The sequence below is a fragment of the Eschrichtius robustus genome, chromosome 14 (genome assembly GCF_028021215.1).
Source record: "Eschrichtius robustus isolate mEscRob2 chromosome 14, mEscRob2.pri, whole genome shotgun sequence".
Taxonomy (NCBI): Eukaryota; Metazoa; Chordata; class Mammalia; order Artiodactyla; family Eschrichtiidae; genus Eschrichtius; species Eschrichtius robustus.
The window spans coordinates 36,336,077-36,359,655 of record NC_090837.1 but is presented as its reverse complement, the minus strand read 5'-3'; the positions used below and the strand labels follow the sequence as shown (position 1 = coordinate 36,359,655).

The window sequence follows — 23,579 nt, the reverse complement described above, 5'->3', positions numbered from 1 at the left end:
AGTAGCATTGACATATATACACTACCATGTGTAAAATAGATAGCTAGTGGGAAGCTGCTGTATAGCACAGGGAGCTCAGCTAGTGCTCTGTGATGACCTAGAGGGGTGGACTGGTGGGGGTGGGGGGGGCAGTGGGAAGGAGGCTCAAGAGGGAGGGGATATATGTATACATATAGCTGATTCACCTTGTATTGTTCTAACACAATATTGCAAAGCAATTATATTCCAATTTAAAAAATAAACTTAAAATAAAATATCCATCTAATATCAAAAAAAAAAGAAAAGGCAACCTATGGAATGGGAGAAAATACTTGCAAACCACATGTCTAATAAGGGTTTAATAACCAAAATATACAAGGAACTCATACAATTCAAGAGCCGAAAAGCAACCAAATTTAAAAACAGGCAAAGAACCTGAATTTTCCTTCTTCCAAAGAAGACCTACAAATGGGCACAGGTATATGAAAAGATGCTCAACATCACTAATCATCAGGGAAATGCAAATCAAAACCACAATGAGGGGCTTCCCTGGTGGCGCAGTGGTTGAGAATCTGCCTGCCAATGCAGGGAACACGGGTTCGAGTCCTGGTCTGGGAAGATCCCACATGCCGCGGAGCAACTAGGCCCGTGAGCCACAACTACTGAGCCTGCGCGTCTGGAGCCTGTGCTCCGCAACAAGAGAGGCCGCGACAGTGAAAGGCCCGCGCACCGCGATGAAGAGTGGCCCCCGCTCGCCACAACTAGAGAAAGCCCTCGCACAGAAACGAAGACCCAACACAGCCAAAAATAAATAAATAAATAAATAACTTTATTAAAAAAAAAAAAAAACCACAATGAGAGAACCCTGTGGCGGTCCAGTGATTAGGATTCCGGGCTTTCACTGTCAGCACCCCAGGTTCCATCCCTGGTTGGGGAACTAAGATCCTGTAAGCCACGTGGCGCAGCCAAAAAAAAAAAGCCCACAGCGAGGTATCACCTCACACCTGTTAGGATGCTTATTACCAAAAAGCTAAAAGATAACAAATGCTGGCAAGGATATGGATAAAAAGGAACCCTTGTGCACTGTTGGTGGGAATGTAAACTGGTACAACCACTATGGACAACAGCATGGAGTTTCCTCTAGAAATTAAAACTAGAACTACCATATGATCCAGCAACCCCACTCTAGGTATATATACAAAGGAAGTGAAATCACTATCTTGAAGAAACATCTGTATTCCCATGTTCATTGTAGCATTATTCACAATGGCCAAGGTAAAGAAACAACCTAAATGTCCACTGACAAATGAATGGATAAAGAAAATGTTATATATATAATATATGTGATATATATATCAGAGAAAGACAAACACTGCATGGTATCACTTATATGTAGAACCTTTAAAAAAAAAAAAGTCAACTTATAGAAACAAAACAGAACAGTGATGGCCAGGGTCTGGGGATTGAGGGGGGTGAGGAAAATAGGGAAAGTCTGGTAAAGGATACAAATTTTCAGCTATGAAATAAATAAGGTCTGAGGATCTAATGTATAAATGGTGACTGTAGTTGATAATACTGTATTGCATACTTGAAATTTGTCTTTAATGTTTCCATCAATCTAAGGCACTCAAAAAAAAAAAAAACCATTCAGATTATATGGCAAATGAGGAAGAATAATAAGCAACTATCAATACAAAATGCAAAATGAGGAAGAATAATAAGCAACTATCAATACAAAATGCAACAGCTCAAGTACAGAGAATGAGAAAATGAATAAAGTTGAAAATTACTTACAGATGTCATAGAGATAAGATAAAACTTTATAATGAAAGCTACATTTTGGGAATTTCATGTAATGCAATTAGAGGTATATTCTGGATATTCAGAGTTGTCATTTTATTGATCCTTAAATAATGTTTTTTACTGTAGCTTAAAAGAAAACTAACTGAATCATTTTATCCACCTGTCTCTTTCATCAGGACAGATGATACTTCCAGCTCTCATTGGTCTCAAGAAATATACCATATTTCTCAACATTCTAAGTTTATGGTATCTGTAGGTTGGCATTTCAATGACAGCATATACCATCTCACTCTAGAGACCAGAAAAAATGGGTACATGCTGATTAATTTCCATATTTGAACCAGAAAGAAGAAACCTTTGTGCTAAAAGCAGCATATTCTGGCATTACTTAGAGCAGCTGGCATAACGCCTGGTGGGAATGCCTGTGCACAGTGGACATTAAAGGGTTTATAAACTTGCCTAATTGGCCTTGAGTCCTAGTTCTGCCATTTACTAGCTGTGAGACCTTGGATCTCCCTTTCATCATCTGTAAAACAGCAATAACAATAGCTGCCTTTCAGGATTGTTGTGAGACCTAGAAATAATTATGTAGGTAGTGTATCTCTTATTTTTAAACTAGCCTTCTTTATCAACATAAAATATTCTCATGGCAGGAAGACAGTTGAACAGTACTTAGGAGGACAAAATGGCTTTCATACTTGTTCATGTTGAAATAGGTTACTTCTGTTTTAGGCTAAGATAATCTCAGTTGTGTCGTTTCAAAGCAAATTCGTCCCTAAAATGTTTAGTGCATCTCCTTTCACTTCTACCATTAGATGCCCCTTCCTTTCAAGAGAAGTTTGATGATGTAGCTGAAAGTGAAGTAATCAAAGGATTGAAAGTCTGTAATTCAGGCTTCATTACTTGTTAGCTCCATAAGCTATGGTCAATGACTTAACTTCTCCAAATTCTAATCTTCTCAACTACATAGTCCATATAATAACCCCTAAGCTGGTCTATCTCAAGGAAATATAAGGAAAAAGTGCACAATTTATGGAATGGTTCTTTTTAATCAATAAAAGCATCAACTTTTCCATATCTGGAAAATATTTAGTGAATACATTGAGAAAATATTCAGACTATTTAGTGAAACACTTACATTGACCAATTCACTCTTATGAAGATAATAATAGCAACGGTACATTGCTTTTCTAGCAAAGTAAATTTAGCAATGCAATTTTTAGTAATGGCAAGAGTATCTCACTTGAAATTAAGAGATTTGTGTTAATTTCCATTAATCATTTAATATGCAATAGTGCTTTATTCACTGTAATGTACAAATAACATACAATAAAATATATTCATTTATTTGTTCAACAAATATTTATTGAACACCTACTAGGTGCCACCACTGTTCTAGGCACTAAGGATACAGCAAAAAACAAATTATTGTTTAAGTAGACAGTATATCTTCACATACATAGTCTCATTTTGATACTCAAAACCACCACATGAGGTGAACTGGTGAGGCCAGAGATGTCAGTAGAGTTTACCAGGATCAATAACAAGTTGTGTCAGCTTCAGTCCAGTTCTTCCGATTCTTAATACAGTTCTTCCTATATTCTCTGTGAAAATGTAAGTGCTGATTCTTTCAAGTATAGCACTCTAGAGACTTCCCTGGCAGTCCAGTGGTTGAGACGCTGCACTCCCAATGCAGGGGGCATGGATTTGATCCCTGGTCAGGGAACTGGGATCCCACGTGCCACACTGCCCCAAAAAATAATAATAATAAAAAATACATAAATAGATTAAAAAAATTTTTAAAGTTAGTTAAAAAAAAAGTATAGCGCTCTACTGGACAAGATTATACTATCCCCAGATGACCTAAACCCAGCTAGAAGAAATACTCATTCCTGTAAGTCCTGGGAACAACAATGTTTTTTTGTAATGAAATAGTAAGACATTTAAATTAAAAGCTGCTTCCAGTTACTGCCCATTTTTCTGCTCATTCTATATAACAAAATTCCTTAACAGAATGATTTCTATTAATTCTCACCATCTTCCCCCCCCTCCGTTATCTCTTTAATTCACTCCAGTTAGACTTTTATCCTGCTACTCCATTAAAATCACCTGTGTTAAGATGACCAATCTGGTGCGCATTCATGTTATTCCAACTGCATCATTGATGCAGTTGATTACCAACTGCTTGTTTAAGCATTTTCTTTACTTGGTTTCAGAAATTTCAGTCTTGTTTCCTTTCCCAGATCCCCTTCCTTTGCCATCTTCCCATCTTTTCCCATTTTCCCTTTCCATTTTCCTTTCCTGGGGTAGAAGAATTAAGGGCAGGCAGAAGTATGGAGGTGAGAAGAGGACATGTGAAGCATCTTGGCAGCACACCTACTGGTGTCCAGGATGTGGGATGTGAAGGAGTGAGGGAGGGAGCCACATGGAGGCATAATTTCAGCTTTCTCAACCATGCCCAAGAATGCAGGGGCGCTGCAGAAGGTGGGGGAAGGGCCCCACCTGCACAAAGAAATATTGGCAAGTGCCTCCAGATTGATTAATAGCTTCAACTTATCTCCAACCAAAACCCAGTAGGTATTTTTCTAGAAACTGTTATCCTGATTCTAAAATTTATATGGTAATTCAAAGTACCTAGAGTAGCCAAAACAACATCATGCTAGGTGAAATAAGCCAGACAGAAAGATAAATACTGTATGATCTTACTTATATGTGAAATCTAAAATAATCAAACTCATAGAAGCAGAGAGTAGACTGGCAATTACCAGAAAAGGGAGGGGGAAATGGGAAGGTGATGGTCAAAGGGCACAAAATTTCAGTTGTGCAAGATAAGTAAGTTCTTGAGATCTGCTATACAGCATAGTGCCTAGAGCTAACAATACTGTATTGTATACTTAAAATTTGCTAAGTAGGTAGATCTTAGGTGTTCTTAATACACACACAAAGGCACACACAAAATAATAACAATAATAGAAGTGGGAGAAAATTTTGGGAAGGTGATGGACATGTTTATGGCCTTGATGGTAGTGATGGTTTAATGGGTATATGCTTATCCCCAAACTCATCAAGTTGTATTCATTAAATATGTACAGCTTTGTACATGTCACTCATACCTCAATGAAGTGGTTTAAAAATAGAAGAAAGAAAGAAAGAAAAGAAAGAAAGAAAGAAAGAAAGAAAGAAAGAAAGAAAGAAAGAAAGAAAGAAAGAAAGAAAGAAAGAGAAAGAAAGAAAGAAAGAAAGAGAGAGAGAGAAAGAGAGAGAGAGAGAGAGGGAGGGAGGGAAGGAGGGAGGGAGGAAAGATTGATTGATTTTGAGTGAAACAGACTGGGGTTCAGGTCCCAGTTTTGCCACTTATTAGCCATGTGACCTTGGCCAAATCATTTAAACTCTCTGAATCTCACTTTGTTCATGTGTAAAATGAGGATACCACAGGAGGAATAATATGATGTCTGACATTTTCTTTTTAACAATCCAGGTAGGAGTGGGCAGGGGTATGAAATAATCAAAACTGGCCATAGGTTGATAATTACTGAAGTTGGATGATGGATACACAGAGATTAATTATATCATTGTCTCTATTTTGCATGTATTTCAAATTTCTATAATATAAACCTTAGAAAAATTAATTTTAAAATATGAATGCCTCATCAGAAAAATGGATAATCAGAAGGAACTACTGATGATCCATGAAAGAAATATAAATGGCCAAACATTCTTAACTGTTTGATTTCACTAATTTTTAAATGTAAATTTACATACAAAGATAATATCTCTTAAGTGATGACCAAAAGTAAGAAAGAAGAATAAAGGTTGTGAACTGATCTTATTTGATTTCAAGCCTACAGTAATCATGATAGTGTGGAACTGACATAAATGAAGACATAATTCAATGGAACAAAACTGAGAATCCAGAAATAGACACATATATCTTTGTCAATTGTTTTCAACAAAGATGCCAAGGCAACTCAATAGTGGAAAAGAAAGATTTATCAGCAATTAGTGCTGTAATTAACTGGTTATACATCTGGGAAAAAATGAACATTGACCTTTACCTCTATACAAAAACTCACACAGGAATGTTCATATAAACTTTATTTATAATAGCCCCAGACTAAAAACAACACAAATGTCCACCGACAGAAGAATTATAGTAGGAAAATTCTAAGAATGACCCCCAATAACCCACATCCTAATATACTCTCTTCTCTGATTATGAGCTGGACCTATGAATATGATTATGTGGCAAAATGGAGATTATCCAGGTGAACCAATTAATCACAAAACCCTTTAAAAGCTGAGTGTTTTCTCTGGCTGATGGCAGAAGGTGAAGTCAGTGAGACTGGAAACACAGGAAGGATTTGACACACTGTTGCTGGCTCTGAAGATGGAGGGGGTACAGCCTCTAGGAGCTGAGAGCCACCTCTGCTATCAGCCAGCAAGGAAACAGAGACCTCAGTCCTACAACCACATGGAACTGAATTTTGTCAACAATCTGAATGAGCTTGGAAGCAGTCTATTCCCTAGAGCCCCCAGATAACAGTCCAGATTGACCAACAATTCCTTGCTTTGGCCTCCTGAGACTCTATGCAAAGAATCCAGTTTAGCCTGCCTGGAATTCTTACCTACAGATTTGTGAAATTAATTTTTTTAAAAAATAGTGTTGTTTTAAACTACTGTGTGGTAATTTATTACACAACAATAGAAAACTGATACGTATTTTGGTACCTGGAAGTGGGGTGTCATGATGATAAACACCTAAAATGTGACTTTGAAAATTGGGCAATGGGCAGAGAGACTGGAAGATTTTGAGGAGCATGGTGGAAATCTTGAACAGACTGTTAGTAGAAATATGGACTTTAAAGATACTGCTGGTGAGGCCCCAGAAAGAACTGAGTGGAACTCAGAGGAACATGCAATTGGAAACTAGAAGAAAGGAAATCCTTGTGTTGTAGAGACAGAACACTTAGCAAAATTATATCCTGCAGTTATATAGGAGAAAGGAAAATTCAAAAGTGATGAACTTGAATACTTAGGAGATTCCAAGCCAAGTGTTGAAGGTGTTCCCTGTTTTCTTCTTGCTGCTTATAGTAAAATATAAGGGAAGATAAATTGAGGAAAGAACTGCTAAGGAATCAGGACTTGCTGATTTGGGAAATTCTCGGCCTATCCAGATGGAAAGAGATGCTAAAAGTAAGAGATTGCTTCTGAAATCATGGCATTAAGAACAGGCTGGGCATGTAACCATACAACCCTTTGCCAAAACCCTGGAAAGATCAAAGGGTCAGAGTATTCAGCCACACAAAAGATCCTTCCAAGTGATTAAGCGTGTTCCTAACAGATCTTCTCAGTCAATCAAGAGGGCCTTGAGAAAGTTTAAGAGCACTGCCCCTCAGCCAAAACACAGAGATCTTTAAAAGATTTGTGGATTTGGCTCTTGTCTGATGGGAGTGAATCCCCTTGAATTCCAAACAAGATCCATAGGTTTTTGAGAATTTTATATCAGCAGACACAATACCAGTGTGGATTGAACGGCAGAGAGTATAAAGTGAAAAAAAAGGCTGTCAAGTCCCCCAAATTCTACTGACAGGAGGAGGCTGATAAAATAATTCAGCTGTAAACACATGCTACCTTTCATAGAAAAGGATGATTCAAACTATTCGGTATAAAATAAGCTACAAGGATCTATTGTACAACATGAGGAATATAGCCAATATTTTATAACAACTATAAATGTGGTATAACCTTTAAAAATTGTGAATCACTGTGTTGTACACCTGTAACTTATATAATATTACTGTACATCAACTATACTTCAACTTTTTAAAAAAAGAAAGAAAAGAATGAATCACAAGATGAAAACAAAAGCCTAGAGAGCAGAATCAGAGCTCAGAGGATGGAGCCAAGAACCCAAAGTGCAGAGCTCGGAACCACCCATTATTGCCAGGCCTTGAAGCTTTAATCAAAGAACTCTGCCTGGAGTTTACCTGGCTGGATTTTTTAACTGCTTTGGACAAGGAAAATTGTTATTTTTTTCCATCCTCCCCTATTTTTCAACTGGAATAGCTGTAACTCTTATGCTATGCCCATCCAACTACTGTGGGAGTGTTGGAGGCAGATCACTTTTTTCTTTAGTTCCACAGGTCCACAGACAGAGAGAATTTTGCCCAGGAGCTGTACTTAACGGATTACACCAGAGCCTGTTCTAACCTGATTTAGATTTAGATGATGAGATTTGGGACTTTTAAGCCAGTAGAATTTATATGATGGAATGATACCATTTCGAACCTTAGGATAGGTTGAATGTATTTCACTTGTGGGACAGGCATGGATCGTTGTGGGCCAGAGGTTGGGTCATATTGGGCAAAATTCTAAGAATGACTCCCAATGACCTTCTCACTTGTATAACCTCCCCTTTGAGTTTGGTGGGAACCTGTGACATGATGAACTATCACTCCCATGATTATGTTACATTATACGACAAAAGGGAGATTATCCAGGTGGGTCCAATCTAATCACAAAAGCCCTTTAAAAGCAGAGAATTTTCTCTAGATGGCAGCACAAGGCAAAGTGAGAGAGAGTCAAAGGGTAAGAAGCACTCAATGTGCTACTGTGACCTTGAAGATGGAGGGAATCATGGGCAAGGACCAGAGAGCAGCCTCTAGCAGTTGATTTGACTCCTAGCCAACAGCCAGCAAGGAAACAGAACTGAATTCTGCTATCAAACTGAATGACCTTCAAAATGGATCCTTCCCGGGAGTTCCCTGGTGGTCTAGTGGTTAGGATTCAGTGCTTTCACTGCCATGGCCCGGGTTCAATCCCTGGTGGGGGAACTGAGATCTTGCTAAACCACACGGAGTGGCCAAAAGTTAAAAAAAAAAAAAAAGAAAGAAAGAAAATGGATTTTCCCCTAGAGCTTCCAGATAAGAGCTGAGCCCAGCCAACACCTTGTTTTTGGCCTTCTGAGATCCTGAGCAGTGAACCCAGCTGAGACTGCTCAGACTTCTGACCTACAAAACTATAAGCTAATAATCGGTGTTGTTTCAAGCCATTATGATTGTGGTAATTTGTTATGGCAGCAATAGAAAACTAGTACATAATAGGTAACACGTGGTATGTCCATACAACTGAATACAACTCAGTAATAAAAAAGAATGAATTATCGATACACACAAAAAAATGGAAGACTCTCAAAATAATGACGCTGAGTGAAGGAAGCTAGGTAAAAATAAATAAGAGTACATGCTGTATGATTTCATCTATGTACAATTCTAGAAAATGCACACAACTCTATGATGCAGAAAACAGATCAGTGATTGCCTGGGGATAGGATGGGGAAGGGTGGTTAAGGAAGGTGGATTATAAGGGGCCATGAGAAAATCTTAGGAGATGATGACTGTGTTTATTATCTTGTTTCTGATGGTGGATTCACAAGTGTACACATAAGTCAAAGCTCATAAAACTGTATGTTATAAAATGTGCAATTTATATCATTATACCTCAATACAGCTGTAAAAATGTTAAAAGTAAGCCTCCTAGACAACTGTAGAAAAGATGTCCAAATAACATTTTCATTCAAAAGGTAGAAAATGCAGAGAAGCAGATTTTTTTAATCCTGTTAATTTAGCCTCCAGTTAAAAAATAAGTTGTGTGCACTATCTTCTATATTTCTATAAAAAATTTTTAAAGCTTACAATCTACAAAGAACAAAATGCTTCCTTTGTAACTCTTCTGAACTTGCACATTTTAGCTGCCTACCGTCTAGTAACATCATTACAGCCACTACCTAGAGTTAGAAAATAAACCAAAATTTAACCAGTATGTGGTTCCTGTTCTCCATTTCTCACATTGCTCACTGATCTCTAAGTGATGTACTTCTCTAAACTTCTGCATCACTTTCCATTTGTTCCCCCGCTTAGTGTTTACTGTATACTGTGGTTTGTTAAGCTCTCATGTTTCTTGCAGGAGTCTTGTCTATTCCATTGAATTCAAAAATACCTGAAGGCCAAGAGTCCATTCATTCATTCATTCATTAAATATTGGCAGTTCTAGATATGCTGATAAGAGAAACATAAATTAAAAATTGTCCTACCTCCCATAATCTACTGAGAGAGAAGATGTAAAATCTATTGTTTAAAAAAAAAAAAAAAGGGAGCCACCTACAGAATAAACCACTTTCTGATTTCATGATAAATGTGAGGAAAAACCTAGCTAGATAATCCATGTACGTGAAAAGTGGCTCTAAAAGCAAGAATAAAGGCTTTTCTTTAGGAGACAAAAAAAGGTGGATCACAAAATAAGAGGTGCTGCCAGGAAGACTGTGAATAAAGAGAAATAAGCATATATATTGAATACCTTCTAGGTACCAGGCCCTACACTAGGCACTTCACATATGTTATTTCACTTCATCCTCATAATAATCCTACAAGGTCCAAAGATTAGGCCTCTTAACCTCAAAAAAGGAAACAAAACAGGAAAACATAGTTTAAATAATTATTCAAATTCACTCAGAAGCTAAATATTAAGACTCAATACATAGGTCCAGCTGATCCCAAAGCCTAGTTTTTTCCTGACAGAGGAAGGTCCAAGAGCAAAAGCAGAGTCCTAAATTCAGGTAATAGCAAATATCCAGTTAGACTAACATTTAAGGCATATATGGGAATGTTGGGAGAAGCAGCTAAAAATCAAGCTAAGTACCATATGTTTTTCCTTAAAGATATTGACCAAAAATGATTTTAACACTGCAAATGACCATTCATTTGCCTTAGTCATCCAAAGTTATCCCATTGTTGTGTCACAGTTACCTGATAATTAGTACAAAGTCTAATAAGAAAAAGTTGGTGAAAAAAATTTTCCTCATGGTCGCCACTCCTAGAGATCAATTTGTTTGTATATAGTCCCAAGAATTTGGACTGATACTGAAAAAGTCCAACAAGTTCACAGAAGCCCTAGAAAACCTAGGTTAACTCCTAGGAATATTTAGAGGAAAATATTTAGTGTAATTATCATGGTATTCTGACTTGCTTTCAAGCTGGAGCCATGAATTTGGATTTCCTTGGCGGCACAGTGGCTAGGAATCTGCCTGCCAAAGCAGGGGACACGGGTTCGAGCCCTGGTCCAGGAAGATCCCACATGCCACAGAGCGACTAAGCCCGTGAGCCACAACTACTGAGCCTGTGCTCTAGAGCCCGCAAGCCACAACTACTGAGCCCGTGTGCCACAACTACTGAAGCCCATGTGCCTAGAGCCTGTGCTCCGCAACAGAGAAGCCACCGCAATGAGAAGCCCGCGCACCGCAACGAACAGCAGTCCCCGCTCGTGGCAACTAGAGAGAAAACCCGCGTGCAGAAACAAGACCCAACGCAGCTATAAATAAATAAATAAATAAATAAATAAAAAGTTTTTAAAAATAGAGCCATGAATTTAATTAAGACCCTCAATGGAGTTTTGGGTTGGTCTATACCCTGATAGCAGATAACCATGGTGCATTAAATAATTTGCACCTGTACTTACGTTACTTAATCTAACAATTTGAACAACCACCTTCAAGTCCAAGTCTGTATCTTGCAGAAGGGCTTCCTTAAAAATGTAAATTTAAAATGGCTAATCTGATTGAGGAAAATACAATTGCATGGTAAATGTGCTAACAGCTTATGTCAAAGGGTTTAGCAGGTTATCTGATTCTGAGTGATTCTGAGTTGCACTCAGGCTATCAGTTCAACTAATGTCACTAAAATCTCTAACAAAAAATATTGTGTTAATAATCCAAGACTGATGATATCACATATTGAGAAAGGTATGTTTGGATGACTACATATGAACCATTCTAAATTTGCTTCAGGCCAAACAGTGGATCCTCTGATTAGTAGCTGATGAGCCTATTAAGATCTCAGGTTCATTAGCAAACATGGTACAACATAAAAGTGTTTTAATTTAGGAAACAGAATAGAATTCAAGTCTTGGTTCACTTATTAGCCATGTCAGCTCGCCTCTATGAACGTGTTCTCTCATTATAACTACAACTTCACATGACTGCTTTGAGAATAAAGTGATATAATTGAAGTAAAAGAACTCTGATAACCAGAAAACTATGCCAACAGTGCTGTGGTGCTTCCCAGCATGTGGTAAGCCAATGGTACATGATATGTCAAATGAGGTGAATTGAGCAGCATCTTCAAGGAAGGAAAAGCCATTGAAGGTGATCATAATCCTCCTCTGAATCACAATCAGTACAAAATCCAATGTCTCACTGAAGCTAAAAACACAAATTCGCTAAATATATGTCTCTAGAGTACTAAGCCTGAAAAGGTAAGATTTGGGGGCCTACAGTTTTCTGGTAAGAGTGAGTTTGAGCCATAGAATTTGGATGACTAGAACAGGACAAGGTAGATAGAGCCTACAGCGAGGATAGAGCAAAGGCAGCAACTAAAGCAAGGCTCAAAGTTAAGCCTCTGATATTCACATACTCAAAAGAATGAACAAACTTCAAAAATAACAATTTTATTTGGCAAAATCAGTAAACAAATTGGCAAACTTGACAGATAATCATTTCAATCTAACATTTTACTTACTAGATAAATATTTGTAGAAAATCTGTAAATAAACTCTTTTCTCAAAACGCTAAGTGAAAGGCCAAACACAATAGATTACATATTCTATGATTCCATTTATATGAAATTCTAAGAAAGCAAAACTAATGATACAAAACAAATCATTTGCCAAGGGCCAAGGGTGGGAGGATGGGATTGACTGTAAAGGGACACATCAATTTTGGGGGATGAAGGAAATGTTCTATGTCATGATTATGGTGGTAGATATATATGTATGCTTTCAAAACTCATTGAATTTGACACTGATAATTGGAGAATTTTATTATGTGAATAGTATACCTCAAAAAAATTTTAAAGCTTATATATAATAAATCAGCATGTTTTTCAAAGAACCATTTCAGTAAAAATATTTTATTTAGTAAACAAATTATTTGTAGAAAATCTGGAAATAATATTAAAAATTTTTTCACAATCATAAGCAGTAGTTACTTTCTTTTTATTTTTATTTTCTAATTTAATTTTTATTTTATATTGGGGTATAGTTGGTTTGCAATGCTGTATTACTTTCAGGTGTATAGCAAAGTTGTTCAGTTATATATGTACATATATCCATTCTTTTTCAGATTCTTTCCCAATATAGATTATTACAGAACACTGAGTATAGTCCCCTGTGCTAGACAGTAGGTCCTTGTTGATTATCTATTTTATATATAGTAGTGTGTATCTCTTAATCCCAAATTCCTAATTTATCCCTCCCCCTACCTTTCTCCTTTGGTAACCATAAATTTGTTTTTGAAAACAATGAGTCTTTCTGTTTTGTAAATAAGTTCATTTGTATCATCTTTTTAGAGTCCACATGTAAGTGATATCATATGATATTTGTCTTTCTCTGTCCACTTTACTTCAGTTAGTATGATAATCTCTAGGTCCATCCACGTTGCTGCAAATGGCATTATCTCATTCTTTTTAATGGCTGAGGAACATTCCACTGTATATATGTACCACATCTTTATCCATTCCTCTGTCGATGGACACTTAGGCTGCTTCCATGTCTTGGCTATTGTAAACAGTGCTGCAATGAACACTGGGGTGCATGTTATCTTTTTGAATTACGGTTTTCTCCAGATATATGCCCAGGAGTGAGATTGCTGGATCACATGGTAGTTCTATTAATTTTTTTAGTTTTTTAAGGAAACTTCCACGCTGTCCTCCATAGTGGTTGTACCAATTTACATTCCCACCAACAGCATAGGAGGGTTCCCTTTTCTCCACACCCTCTCCAGCATTTATTGTTTGTAGACTTTTTGATGATGGCCATTCTGACCGGTGTGAGGTGATACCTCATTGTAGCTTTTATTTGCGTTTCTCTAATAATTAGCAAAGTTGGGCATCTTTTCATGTGTTTTTTGGCCATCTGTATGTCTTCTTTGGAGAAATGTCTATTTAGATCTTCTGCCAATTTTTTGATTGGATTGTTTTTGTTTTTTTGATATTGAGCTGCATGAGCTGTTTGTATATTCTGGAGATTAATCCCTTGTCGGTCACTTCGTTTGCAAATATGTTCTCCCTTTCTGTGGGTTATCTTTTCATTTTGTTTATGGTTTCCTTTGCTGTGAAAAAGCTTTTAAGTTTAATTAGGCCCCATTTGTGTATTTTTGTTTTAATTTTCATTACTCTAGGAGGTGGATACAAAAAGATATTTCTATAATTTATGTCAGAGTGTTCTGCCTATGCTTTCCTCTAAGAGTTTTGTAGTATCTGGTCTTACATTTAGGCCTTTAATCCATTTTGAGTTTATTTTTGTGTATAGTGTTAGAGAATGTTCTTATTTCATTCTTTTCCATGTAGCTGTTTTCCCAGCACCAGTTATTGAAGAGACTGTCTTTTCTCCATTGTATATTCTTGCCTCCTTTGTCGTAGATCAATTGACCATAGGTGCATGGGTTTATTTCTAGGCATTCTATCTTGTTCCATTAATCTATATTTCTGTTTTTGTGCCAGCACCATACTGTTTTGATTACTCCAGCTTTGTAGTACAGTTTGAAGTCAGGGAGCCTGGTGCCTCCAGCTCCATTTTTCTTTCTCGGAATTACTTCGGTTATTAGGGGTCTTTTGTGCTTCCAGACAAATTTTAAAATTTTTGTTCTAGTTCCGTGAAAAATTCCATTGGTAATTTGATAGGGATTGCATTGAACCTGTAGTTGCCTTGGGTAGTATAGCCATTTTGACAATACTGATTTTTCCAATCCAAGAACACAGTATATCTTTCCATCTGTTTGTATCGTATATTCCATTTCTTTCATCAGCATCTTATAGTTTTCAGAGTACAGGCCTTTTGTTTCCTAGGTATTTTATTATTTTGATGCAATGGCAAATGGGATTGTTTCCTTAATTTCTCTTTCCAATCTTTCATTGTTAGTGTATAGAGATGCAAGAGATTTCTGTGTATTAATTTTGTATACTGCAAACTTACCAAATTCATGGAGGAACTCTAGTAGTTTTCTGGTAGCATCTTTAGAATTTTCTGCAAAGTGACAGTTTCACTTCTTTTCCAATTTGGATTTCTTTTGTTTTTTGTTTTTTTTTCTTCTCTGATTGCCATGGCTAGGACTTCCAAAACTATGTTGAATAAAAGTGGTGAGAGTGAACATCCTTGTCTTGTTCCTGATCTTAGAGGAAATGCTGCCAGGTTATCACCACTAAGTATGATGTTAGCTGTGGGTTTGTCATATATGGCCTGTATTATATTGAGGTAGGTTCCCTCTATGCCCACTTTCTGGAGAGTTTTTATCATAAATGGGTGTTGAATTTTGTCGAAAGCTTTTTCTCCATCTATTGAGATGATCACGTGGTTTTTATTCTGCAATTTGTTGATGTGGTGTACCACACTAATTGATTTGAGGATATTGAAAAATCCTTGCATCCCTAGGATAAATCCCACTTGACCATGGTGTATGAACCCTTTAACATATTGTTAGATTAGGTTTGCCAGTATTTTCTTGAGGATTTTTGTATCTATGTTCATCAATGATATTGACCTGTAATTTTCTTTTTTGTAGTATCTTTGTCTGGTTTTGGTATCAGGGTGATGGTGGCCTCACAGAATGAGTTTGGGAGTTTTCCTGACTCTGTAATTTTTTGGAATAGTTTCAGGATAAGTGTTAACTCTTTTCTAAATGTTTGACAGAATTCACCTGTGATAGACAGAATTCATCTGGTCCTGCACTTTTGTTTGTTGGAAGTTTTTTAATCACCGTTTCAATTTCAGTACTTGTGATTGGTCTGTTCATATTGGTCTGTGATTGTTCTGTTCTTCGGTGGGTTAGTCTTGAAAGATTGTACCTTTCTATGAATTTGTCCATTTCTTCCAGGTTGTCCATTTCATTGGCATATAGTTGCTTGTAGTAGTCTCATGATTCCTTTGTATTTCTGCGGTGTCAGTTGTAACTTCTCCTTTTTCACTTCTAATTTTATTGATTTGAGCCCTTTCCCTTTTTTCTTGATGAATCTAAAGGTTTATCAATTTTGTTTATCTTTTCAAAGAACAAGCTTTTAGTTTCACTTATCTTTTCTATTGTTTTGTTCATCTCTATTTATTTCTGCTCTGATCTTTATGATTTCTTTCCTTCTACTAACTTTGGGTTTTGTTTGTTCTTTTTTCTCTAGTTGCTTTAGGTGTAAGGTTATGTTGTTTAGTTGAGAGTTTTCGTTTCCTGAGGTAAGACTGTATTGCTATAAACTTCCCTCTTAGAATTGCTTTTACTGCATCCTGAAGGTTTTGTATTGTTGTGTTTTTGTTTTCATTTGTCTCTAAGTATTTTTTTATTTCCTCTTAGGTGATCCATTGGTTGTTTAGTAACATTGTTCAACCTCCACATGTTTGTGGGGTTTTTTATTTTCAAATATTTATTTATTTATTTTTGGCTGTGTTGGGTCCTCGTTGCTTCATGCAGGCTTTCTCTTGTTGCAGTGAGCAGGGGCTACTCTTCATTGCAGCGCACAGGCTTCTCATTGTGGTGGCTTCTCTTGTTGCGGAGCACTGGCTCTAGGCGACGGGCTTCAGTAGTTGTGGCACACAGGCTCAGTAGTTGCAGCTCATGGGCTCTAGAATGCAGGCTCAGTAGTTGTGGCACATGGGCTTAGTTGCTCCACAGCATGTGGGATCTTCCCGGACCGGGGCTCGAACCCATGTCCCCTGCATTGGCAGGTGGATTCTTAACCACTGCACCACCAGGGAAGTCCCATGTCTGTGTTTTCTACAGTTTTTTCCTTGTAGTTGATTTCTAATCTCATAGTGGTGTGGTTGGAAAAGATGCTTGATATGATTTCAATTTTCTTAAATTTACCGAGGTTTGCTTTGTGGCCCAGCATGTGATCTATCCTGGAGAATGTTCCATGCGTGCTTGAGAAGAATGTGTATTCTGCTGCTTTTGGATGGAATGTTCTATAAGTATCAATTAAGTCCAAGCAGTGTTTACTTTCTGACATTGAAAAGTGACCCTGAATGAAATTTAAAACCCTCCAAAAAATGTTTCATGAACTCAGAACAATGATGCAGTACTTAGCAGGTCTTTGAATACATTTTCCAGAATGTAGCAGTATACTAGACGTTCTAAATTCAGGTTATACAAGGGTCAGGTAGACAATATAAGTGAGTGGCATGGGACAAAGGTTACTGTGGTAAACTGGAGAGTACATGGCCCTTCCCAAATGAGCTGCTACCACTGGGTCCCATAGACTGATGCCAGGAAAGAACACAGGCCACAGTGTAGCCAGAGTTTCTGATGTTTAAAGAAAGGAAGAAATATGGACTTATTATGTGAAATTTCCTGATTTTTTAGAATGATGGCTCCAATTTTTTTTACAACACCATATGGGCCAAACAAAACACACCCATACATAGAATTGTGACTTCAGGTCCATAGTGCATGCTTTCTAAACTTTTTCAGTAACAAAGTCTTGCCATCATTCTAACTGCTTACCTCTTTATTTGTAGAGCTCAGAATAATGTGAAATACTAGTGCAACTGAAGTATAATTCATCTCAAAATTATATGACAGCTAGTCACTTCTAATCATTTTGCTGAAAAACCCAGTCCTGTTTACATCTCTAAGCATATTGGTTGGTAATAAATAGGAAAAATCTATTAGAATGAAGGCAGAAGGAGTGAGGAAAAACTGAAGAAAAACACAATTTTAAGAACATAGTCAACTTTTAGACTCCAGGGCAACAAAATAATCCACATGTTGAAATTTGAGGACTTCATTGCCCCAACTAGTCCAACCTGGCTGTAAATTTCGAGCAAACAATTCCAAACATTCCCCCTCTGGCTTGATATAGTCTTTTAGAACCTCTGTCCAGAAAAAAAAAGAGAAAACAACACAAAAATTATTATTAAGGAAGGAATCAATTTCTTTTAGCAGTAAAGAGTAGAAAAGCAGGGATGTTTCCTTAAAAAAAAAAAAGGCAAGTTAATTTCAAGGATTTCATCACAGGCTTTACTATTTATAGTTAGAAAGTCATTTAAAATAAACACCCTTGAGATTGGGAACAATACCATCAGAACTTTCAATAGTCCTGATTTATCAGTTTTCATTTGTAGATAAGAAATGAGGATTTTAACACCCACACCGGTGACTTTTCAGTCTTCCAATAATGCTGACATAGCTCCTGAGTACTAACTTAATTTATTTTTTAATAAATGTAATCCATGCATGAAAAAAAGTCTATAGGAACAATACAAAGACAACCCACTTTAAAAACTAAGATAAAACATAAGTCTCTGCAAAAACATACTTTAGTGTAAGAGTTGGAAACACAGAGAAATATTCACAACATATATCTAACAAATAACTCTACCTCCTCAGCTATAACTTGGTAGTACTGAGAACACTCCTTCACTTCCAAATTACAGATCTTTCTTTACCTAAAATTTCACCATATTATTTCCACAGTTAAGTATTCCTTATTCAATGTACTCATAACTACTGAAAATTATATTTTGTTAGGAAAATGACATCTCATCTATACCTTGGCTAAATAGCTGTGATCTACACTAACAGAAAAAAAGAGAATACCGTAGAAGCTTTTTTTTAAAGCACATGCTCATTTGAATGACAAATATTTAAATCAATTTAACCTTGATCACGTTGCTGCTTAGCTATATTTTTTTGATATATGTATATTCTACGACAGGAACTGAGTATGAAAATAACGATTCAGGGATGAAAAGTCACTGGAACTGGCAAAATATAGTTCTTAATTGCTATAAAAGATTGAGCTTGGAAGAAACCCATCAAATTCCCTTTAGCAATGATAAGGGTTCCTTAGAAATACTTGATATAGGTTAGATGTAAAAGATAATATATTTTAAAATGTATATTTCATGTTCTTCAGATGCTCTCACAGCAAAATAATTGTTTATTTGTCTGAAAGCACTGGTCCTGATTATCAAAAATCAAAGAATTTAAAGTATTCATTGTCTATAACTCACCAAACTCAAATCTGGGCTTTGATAGCTTCTAGGTGATGCTTACATGAGACTTCTAGTCCTTTCATAAGTATATAATTAAATGCTATTAAACTTGAGTGAGAAAAATTTCCCCAGAGTCTTAGAACAATAAACTTTTGTATCACTTTTCCATTTTTGCCCCATGAATTCAATGCCTTACTGGCCTCAATTCACTTTTAATGTGGTCTAAGGTTATACTGAAGGCAAGGTTTTGTTTTCTTGTTTCTGCCTGTTCAGTTCTTTGGTACAAAGATGTTAGCAACTCTATTTTGGAATTTTAAACTGGAGTCTAAACTGGAATCAGCCAGTCAATAATGTTTACTATTCCTGAGGGACTTCCCTGGTGGTCCAGTGGGTAAGACTTTGTGCTCCCTATGCAGGGAGCCCAGGTTTGATCCCTGGTCGGGGAACTAGATCCTGCATGCATGCCGCAACTAAGAAGCCTGCATGCCACAACTAAGACCTGGCACAGCCTAGATAAATAAATAAATTTTTTTTTTTAATGTTTACTATTTCTGAGCACCCATTATAAGTGCTATGGGACTTAACAAAAGAAATAGATATCCATGTCTTCTAAGCGTTCACAAGTTAATAGAAAAAGATGGCCAGGTACTTGGAATGGAAAAATACATAAAACCTAAACCCATTTATCACCTTCTACTTTATCAATGGAACACAGTTCTGCATGGCTTTTTTCCTTTCTAGTTGAGAAACACAGAAAATCAAGGAGTAATGTTTTTGTAATGTTAACCACATATGTTTAATTTCAAAACAAAGCAAAAGAAATAGAGGCAAATTAATGGAAATATTTTATTCTTACTAATTTTAAATATCAATTTAAAAGAAAATGCAAGATCTTAAAAGTTCTCATCACAGGAAAAAAATTTTGTAACTATGTATAGGCTTATTGTGATCAGTGACTATGTATATATATCTTGAATCATTATGTTGTACACCTGAAACTAATACAATGTTATATGTCAATTATCTCAATTTTAAAAAAACAAATTCAAATGTATAAATTATATACGAGTATGACATCTATATAAATAATTATATAACATCTGGCATTAGTAGAACATACTTGTAACCAATGGAGAGGAAGTAATTCATACATAGCCCGTCATTCCCCATCTGCTTGGGAGAAAAGGGCATGGCTGGGGGAAAAGTGGCTCAAACGTCAGTGCATAGAATCTCATCAAACTATATTTAACTGTTCAGATACAAATTGTTGCGAGTAAAGTAGCAAAAAGGAGAAGAAATTCCTCTAAGGTACAATATGAAAAACAAAATTTTCATTCAAATACTTTTATTTCATGATTTTCCTACCTTCAATCTTTAAACTTAAAATATTATACATTTATGTTAGGTTGTAAGCCATAGCTATTGTTGGCTTATGTTTCAGTCTATAGGAAGAAATTTCAAAACTTAAAAAGAGTAAATGTCTCATTTTGAAACAGAATATGCTTCCAATTTGGTGTTTTTTACATTTTGCAGTAGAAATAACAAATTAAAACTTTTTAAAAGAAAAAAAAACTTGGTGCTTCTAGAAGCAAAAGAGAGAACATTTCATTTTGTGAATTGGCATAAAGCAGTTTAAGAACATTTACATGTAAAAGTTCTAAGCATTATATAGAGAACATGTATTATCCCAAATTCTAGGGTTATGATTCAGAGTAAAATACTATTCTATTTATTTTTATTTATTTTTTAACATCTTTATTGGAGTATAATTGCTTTACAACGTTGTGTTAGTTTCTGCTGTATCACAAAGTGAATCAGCTACATGTATACATATATCTTAATATCCCCTCCCTCTTGCACCTCCCTCCCACCCTCCCTATCCCACCCCTCTAGGTGGACACAAAGCACTGAGCTGATCTCTCTGTGCTATGCAGCTGCTTCCCACTAGCTAGCTATTTTACATTTGGTAGTGTATATATGTCCATGCCACTCTCTCACTTTAGAGTAAAATATACTGCAGAAATCTGAAAGTTGCTTTCTGATGGCTTTGTGTGGCTCTATATCCAAAATACAGGCACTCGCTATCCAGTAACATGAACTCAAAAATAAAGGATTATAAATACTTCTTGTCTACCAGTACTTAACCAAAACATAAGAATAACATATATTGAGTCACACAAAATTTTTCCCCCCCAAAATCTAACTTTTCTTTTTAAATACTCTCAATGCTAAAAATGTGTTTGTGCTGCTCTCTCCTGGGAATACAGCAGAACTGCACTTCGTAAGTACAGGCCATAATATGTACTAATTTTTATTAGTATTAATAAAAGACTAATTTTATTCACTATTTTATAAAATCTTATATCTTAAGACTACTCTTTAAACATAATCTATGTAAAATGAATTAAGAAATAGTTTACCTATCATTTGGGAATGAAAGGTTTTTTGGGTCTGGCTCTTGGATTTTTAAAAGTAAAAAAATAAGCCCAAAGACAAACCCTAAATTAAGCTTTGGTACTCACCAAATGATAAAGAAAATTCAAATGAGAAGAATACAAATTAGATTTCCTCCAATGAGTATAACTGGTGGCAAACATAATTTTTTTCTCAAAGAACAGTACAGCTTAACTTTTCATTTAAGTCAAATGTTTAATGCATTAAAGAATCTATAACAGTCCAAAGTTTACAGGCAATTATTCACTGAGAATTCCTCTAAGTCAAAGAATGGATCAACAGGTAGACATCTGAACATTTCTCAAATGAATTAACACTAAAGACTCTCTGTATAAGCAATTTAAGATAACAGAAATCTTAAATGCTACCAATAAACATTCTCTTCAGAATCTGAATTCACCTTCCTATGTATCCTAGCTCATGAACTATCCCACATCCTGCAAAATCAGGTGATAAGCTGATAGCCTGTAGTCTTCCTGAGTGGCAGCTTGAAAGTTTTGGTTTATTTAAGCCAGGACCACCAAATTAATAAAATATATATTTCTAAAGAAAAAATTTTAATAGTAAACTTTGAATGTCAAATTCAGTATCTCTCATATTTCTATCCCTATTACATTCCTATTTTTTTAATTCTTTCACTTGAAAAATTTAGCATTTACTGATCTTCTACTATATGCTACAGAATTTCAAATATAACCAATCCTCACAACTCTGAAAGATTAAATATCATTATTCGCCCTTCAAATGTTGACTTTGAGGTGAGGAAAATTATTAGAAAATTATTAGAGTAACTTGCTCAAGCAGCAGAACCAGGATTCAAACTCATGTTAGTCAATCTGAAAAGCTAAAGCTTTCCATTATTCCTTGCTGCTTAGTTTCATTAAATGATGGACATTATACTAAAGCATTAAGACTAGTAAGAATTGCAGGCTGCAGCAATTACCTTTCCAATGGTTCAGAAAAGCAACACTACCTCAACATAAAACTGAGAGTGTCTACCAACTATCAAGGGAATTCTAACCATCTCTCTGACTGCTTTCTGCACTCTTGGCTTTAGAACCAGCAAGGGATAGAACCCTGACAGGACAATAAAGCACCTAGCAGAACTAGGCCTTACATGCACCATCAGTCTTCATTCTGCTGAGGGCAGTGATGGGATAACAACCCGGTTAGTAAGGGGAACCTAAAAAATGGCGAAGAGGAAAGGCTGAGGTAATGTAAGACTAATCTGCACGGGTGCGCTGGGTGGTCACGTGGCTCCATCTCCACTTCAACAGCATTTTAACATAACAGACCCTTTTCCAACCACCAACCACCCTCCAGACTCCTTTCCAGTTGCGACCTCCGGGACCAGGCAACACCGCTTTTGCGGTCAGCTCCTTAGTGCCACCCACGATGACCTCCCAGATTCGTGAGAATTATTCCACCCAAGTGGAGGGTGTGGTCACCCGCCTGGTGGACCTGCATCTGCAGGCCTGCTACACCTACCTCTCTCTGGGCTTCTGCTCCGAGCGCCACAACGCGGCTCTGGAGGGCCAGGGCCCCGCCTCCTTCAGCGGGTTGGCCCAGCACCTCTCCAAGATGCAAAACCAGCGTGGCAGCAGCGCCCTCTTCCGGGACACGCCGAAGCCGCCCCAAGATGAGTGGGGCAAAGCCCTGGACGCCACAGAAGCTGCCATGGGCCTGGAGAAGAACCTGAACCAGGCCCTTTTGGATTTGCATGCCCTGGGTTCTGCCCACACAGACCATCTCTGTGCCTTCCTGCGGAGCCACCTCCTGGATGAGGAGGTGAGACTCAAGACCACCTGACCAACCTCCTCAGGCTGGCCAGCCCCCAGCCAGGGCTGGGCAAGTACTTAGGACCAGTAGCCTTCAAGCCCAGCGGCCCTTGAGGGCCCGTCTCCATCTCCTGGTCTCAGGGTCTCTGCCTGAGCCTCTCCCTGCTGCCACTAGGCAGCTATGTAACTGCCTGGAGCCCTCTCCCAAGCTACGGACCAATTGGAAACAATAAAGCTTTCTGTAGCAAAAAAAAAAAAATCTATTCTCTATTTCATAAATTCTGCTATATGATTTTAGAATATTAATTAAAATAACATATATCTGATTTAATTTCCAAATTTCTAGACTATTCAAATACCATCAATACATTCAACCCTTTTGTCAATTTCACAGAAGTCGTAACTATTTTATAAAAACATACCAGCAAGAGGTGGCTTATGTGAGTGAAGCGTACAGGGCACACTGACAATTAACTTGTGATCTGGAATGGGGAGCTCTTTTACATCTGCATTCCTATTAAAACAGAACAACAACATAAA

At 36.9% G+C, this 23,579-nt stretch overlaps 1 protein-coding gene across 4 annotated transcripts in view; it reads right to left on the bottom strand.

Annotated features, from left to right (window-relative positions):
• Positions 1-3,237: 3,237 nt before the first annotated feature.
• The window catches only part of METTL4 (methyltransferase 4, N6-adenosine), a 41,658-nt gene continuing 21,316 nt past the window's right edge, over positions 3,238-23,579 (bottom strand). For 2 of the 4 annotated variants that reach the window (XM_068563483.1, XM_068563484.1), the window contains exons 8-9: positions 23,462-23,553; positions 12,819-17,685 (exon numbers count right to left, since the gene is read on the bottom strand). In XM_068563483.1, the coding sequence (XP_068419584.1) occupies positions 17,540-17,685; positions 23,462-23,553 (238 nt within the window). In that variant the 3' untranslated portion in view covers positions 12,819-17,539. Of the gene's footprint in view, positions 3,529-12,818; positions 17,686-23,459; positions 23,554-23,579 lie in introns of those variants that run through there. The other 2 variants (XM_068563485.1, XM_068563486.1) reach the window with 2 other exon arrangements.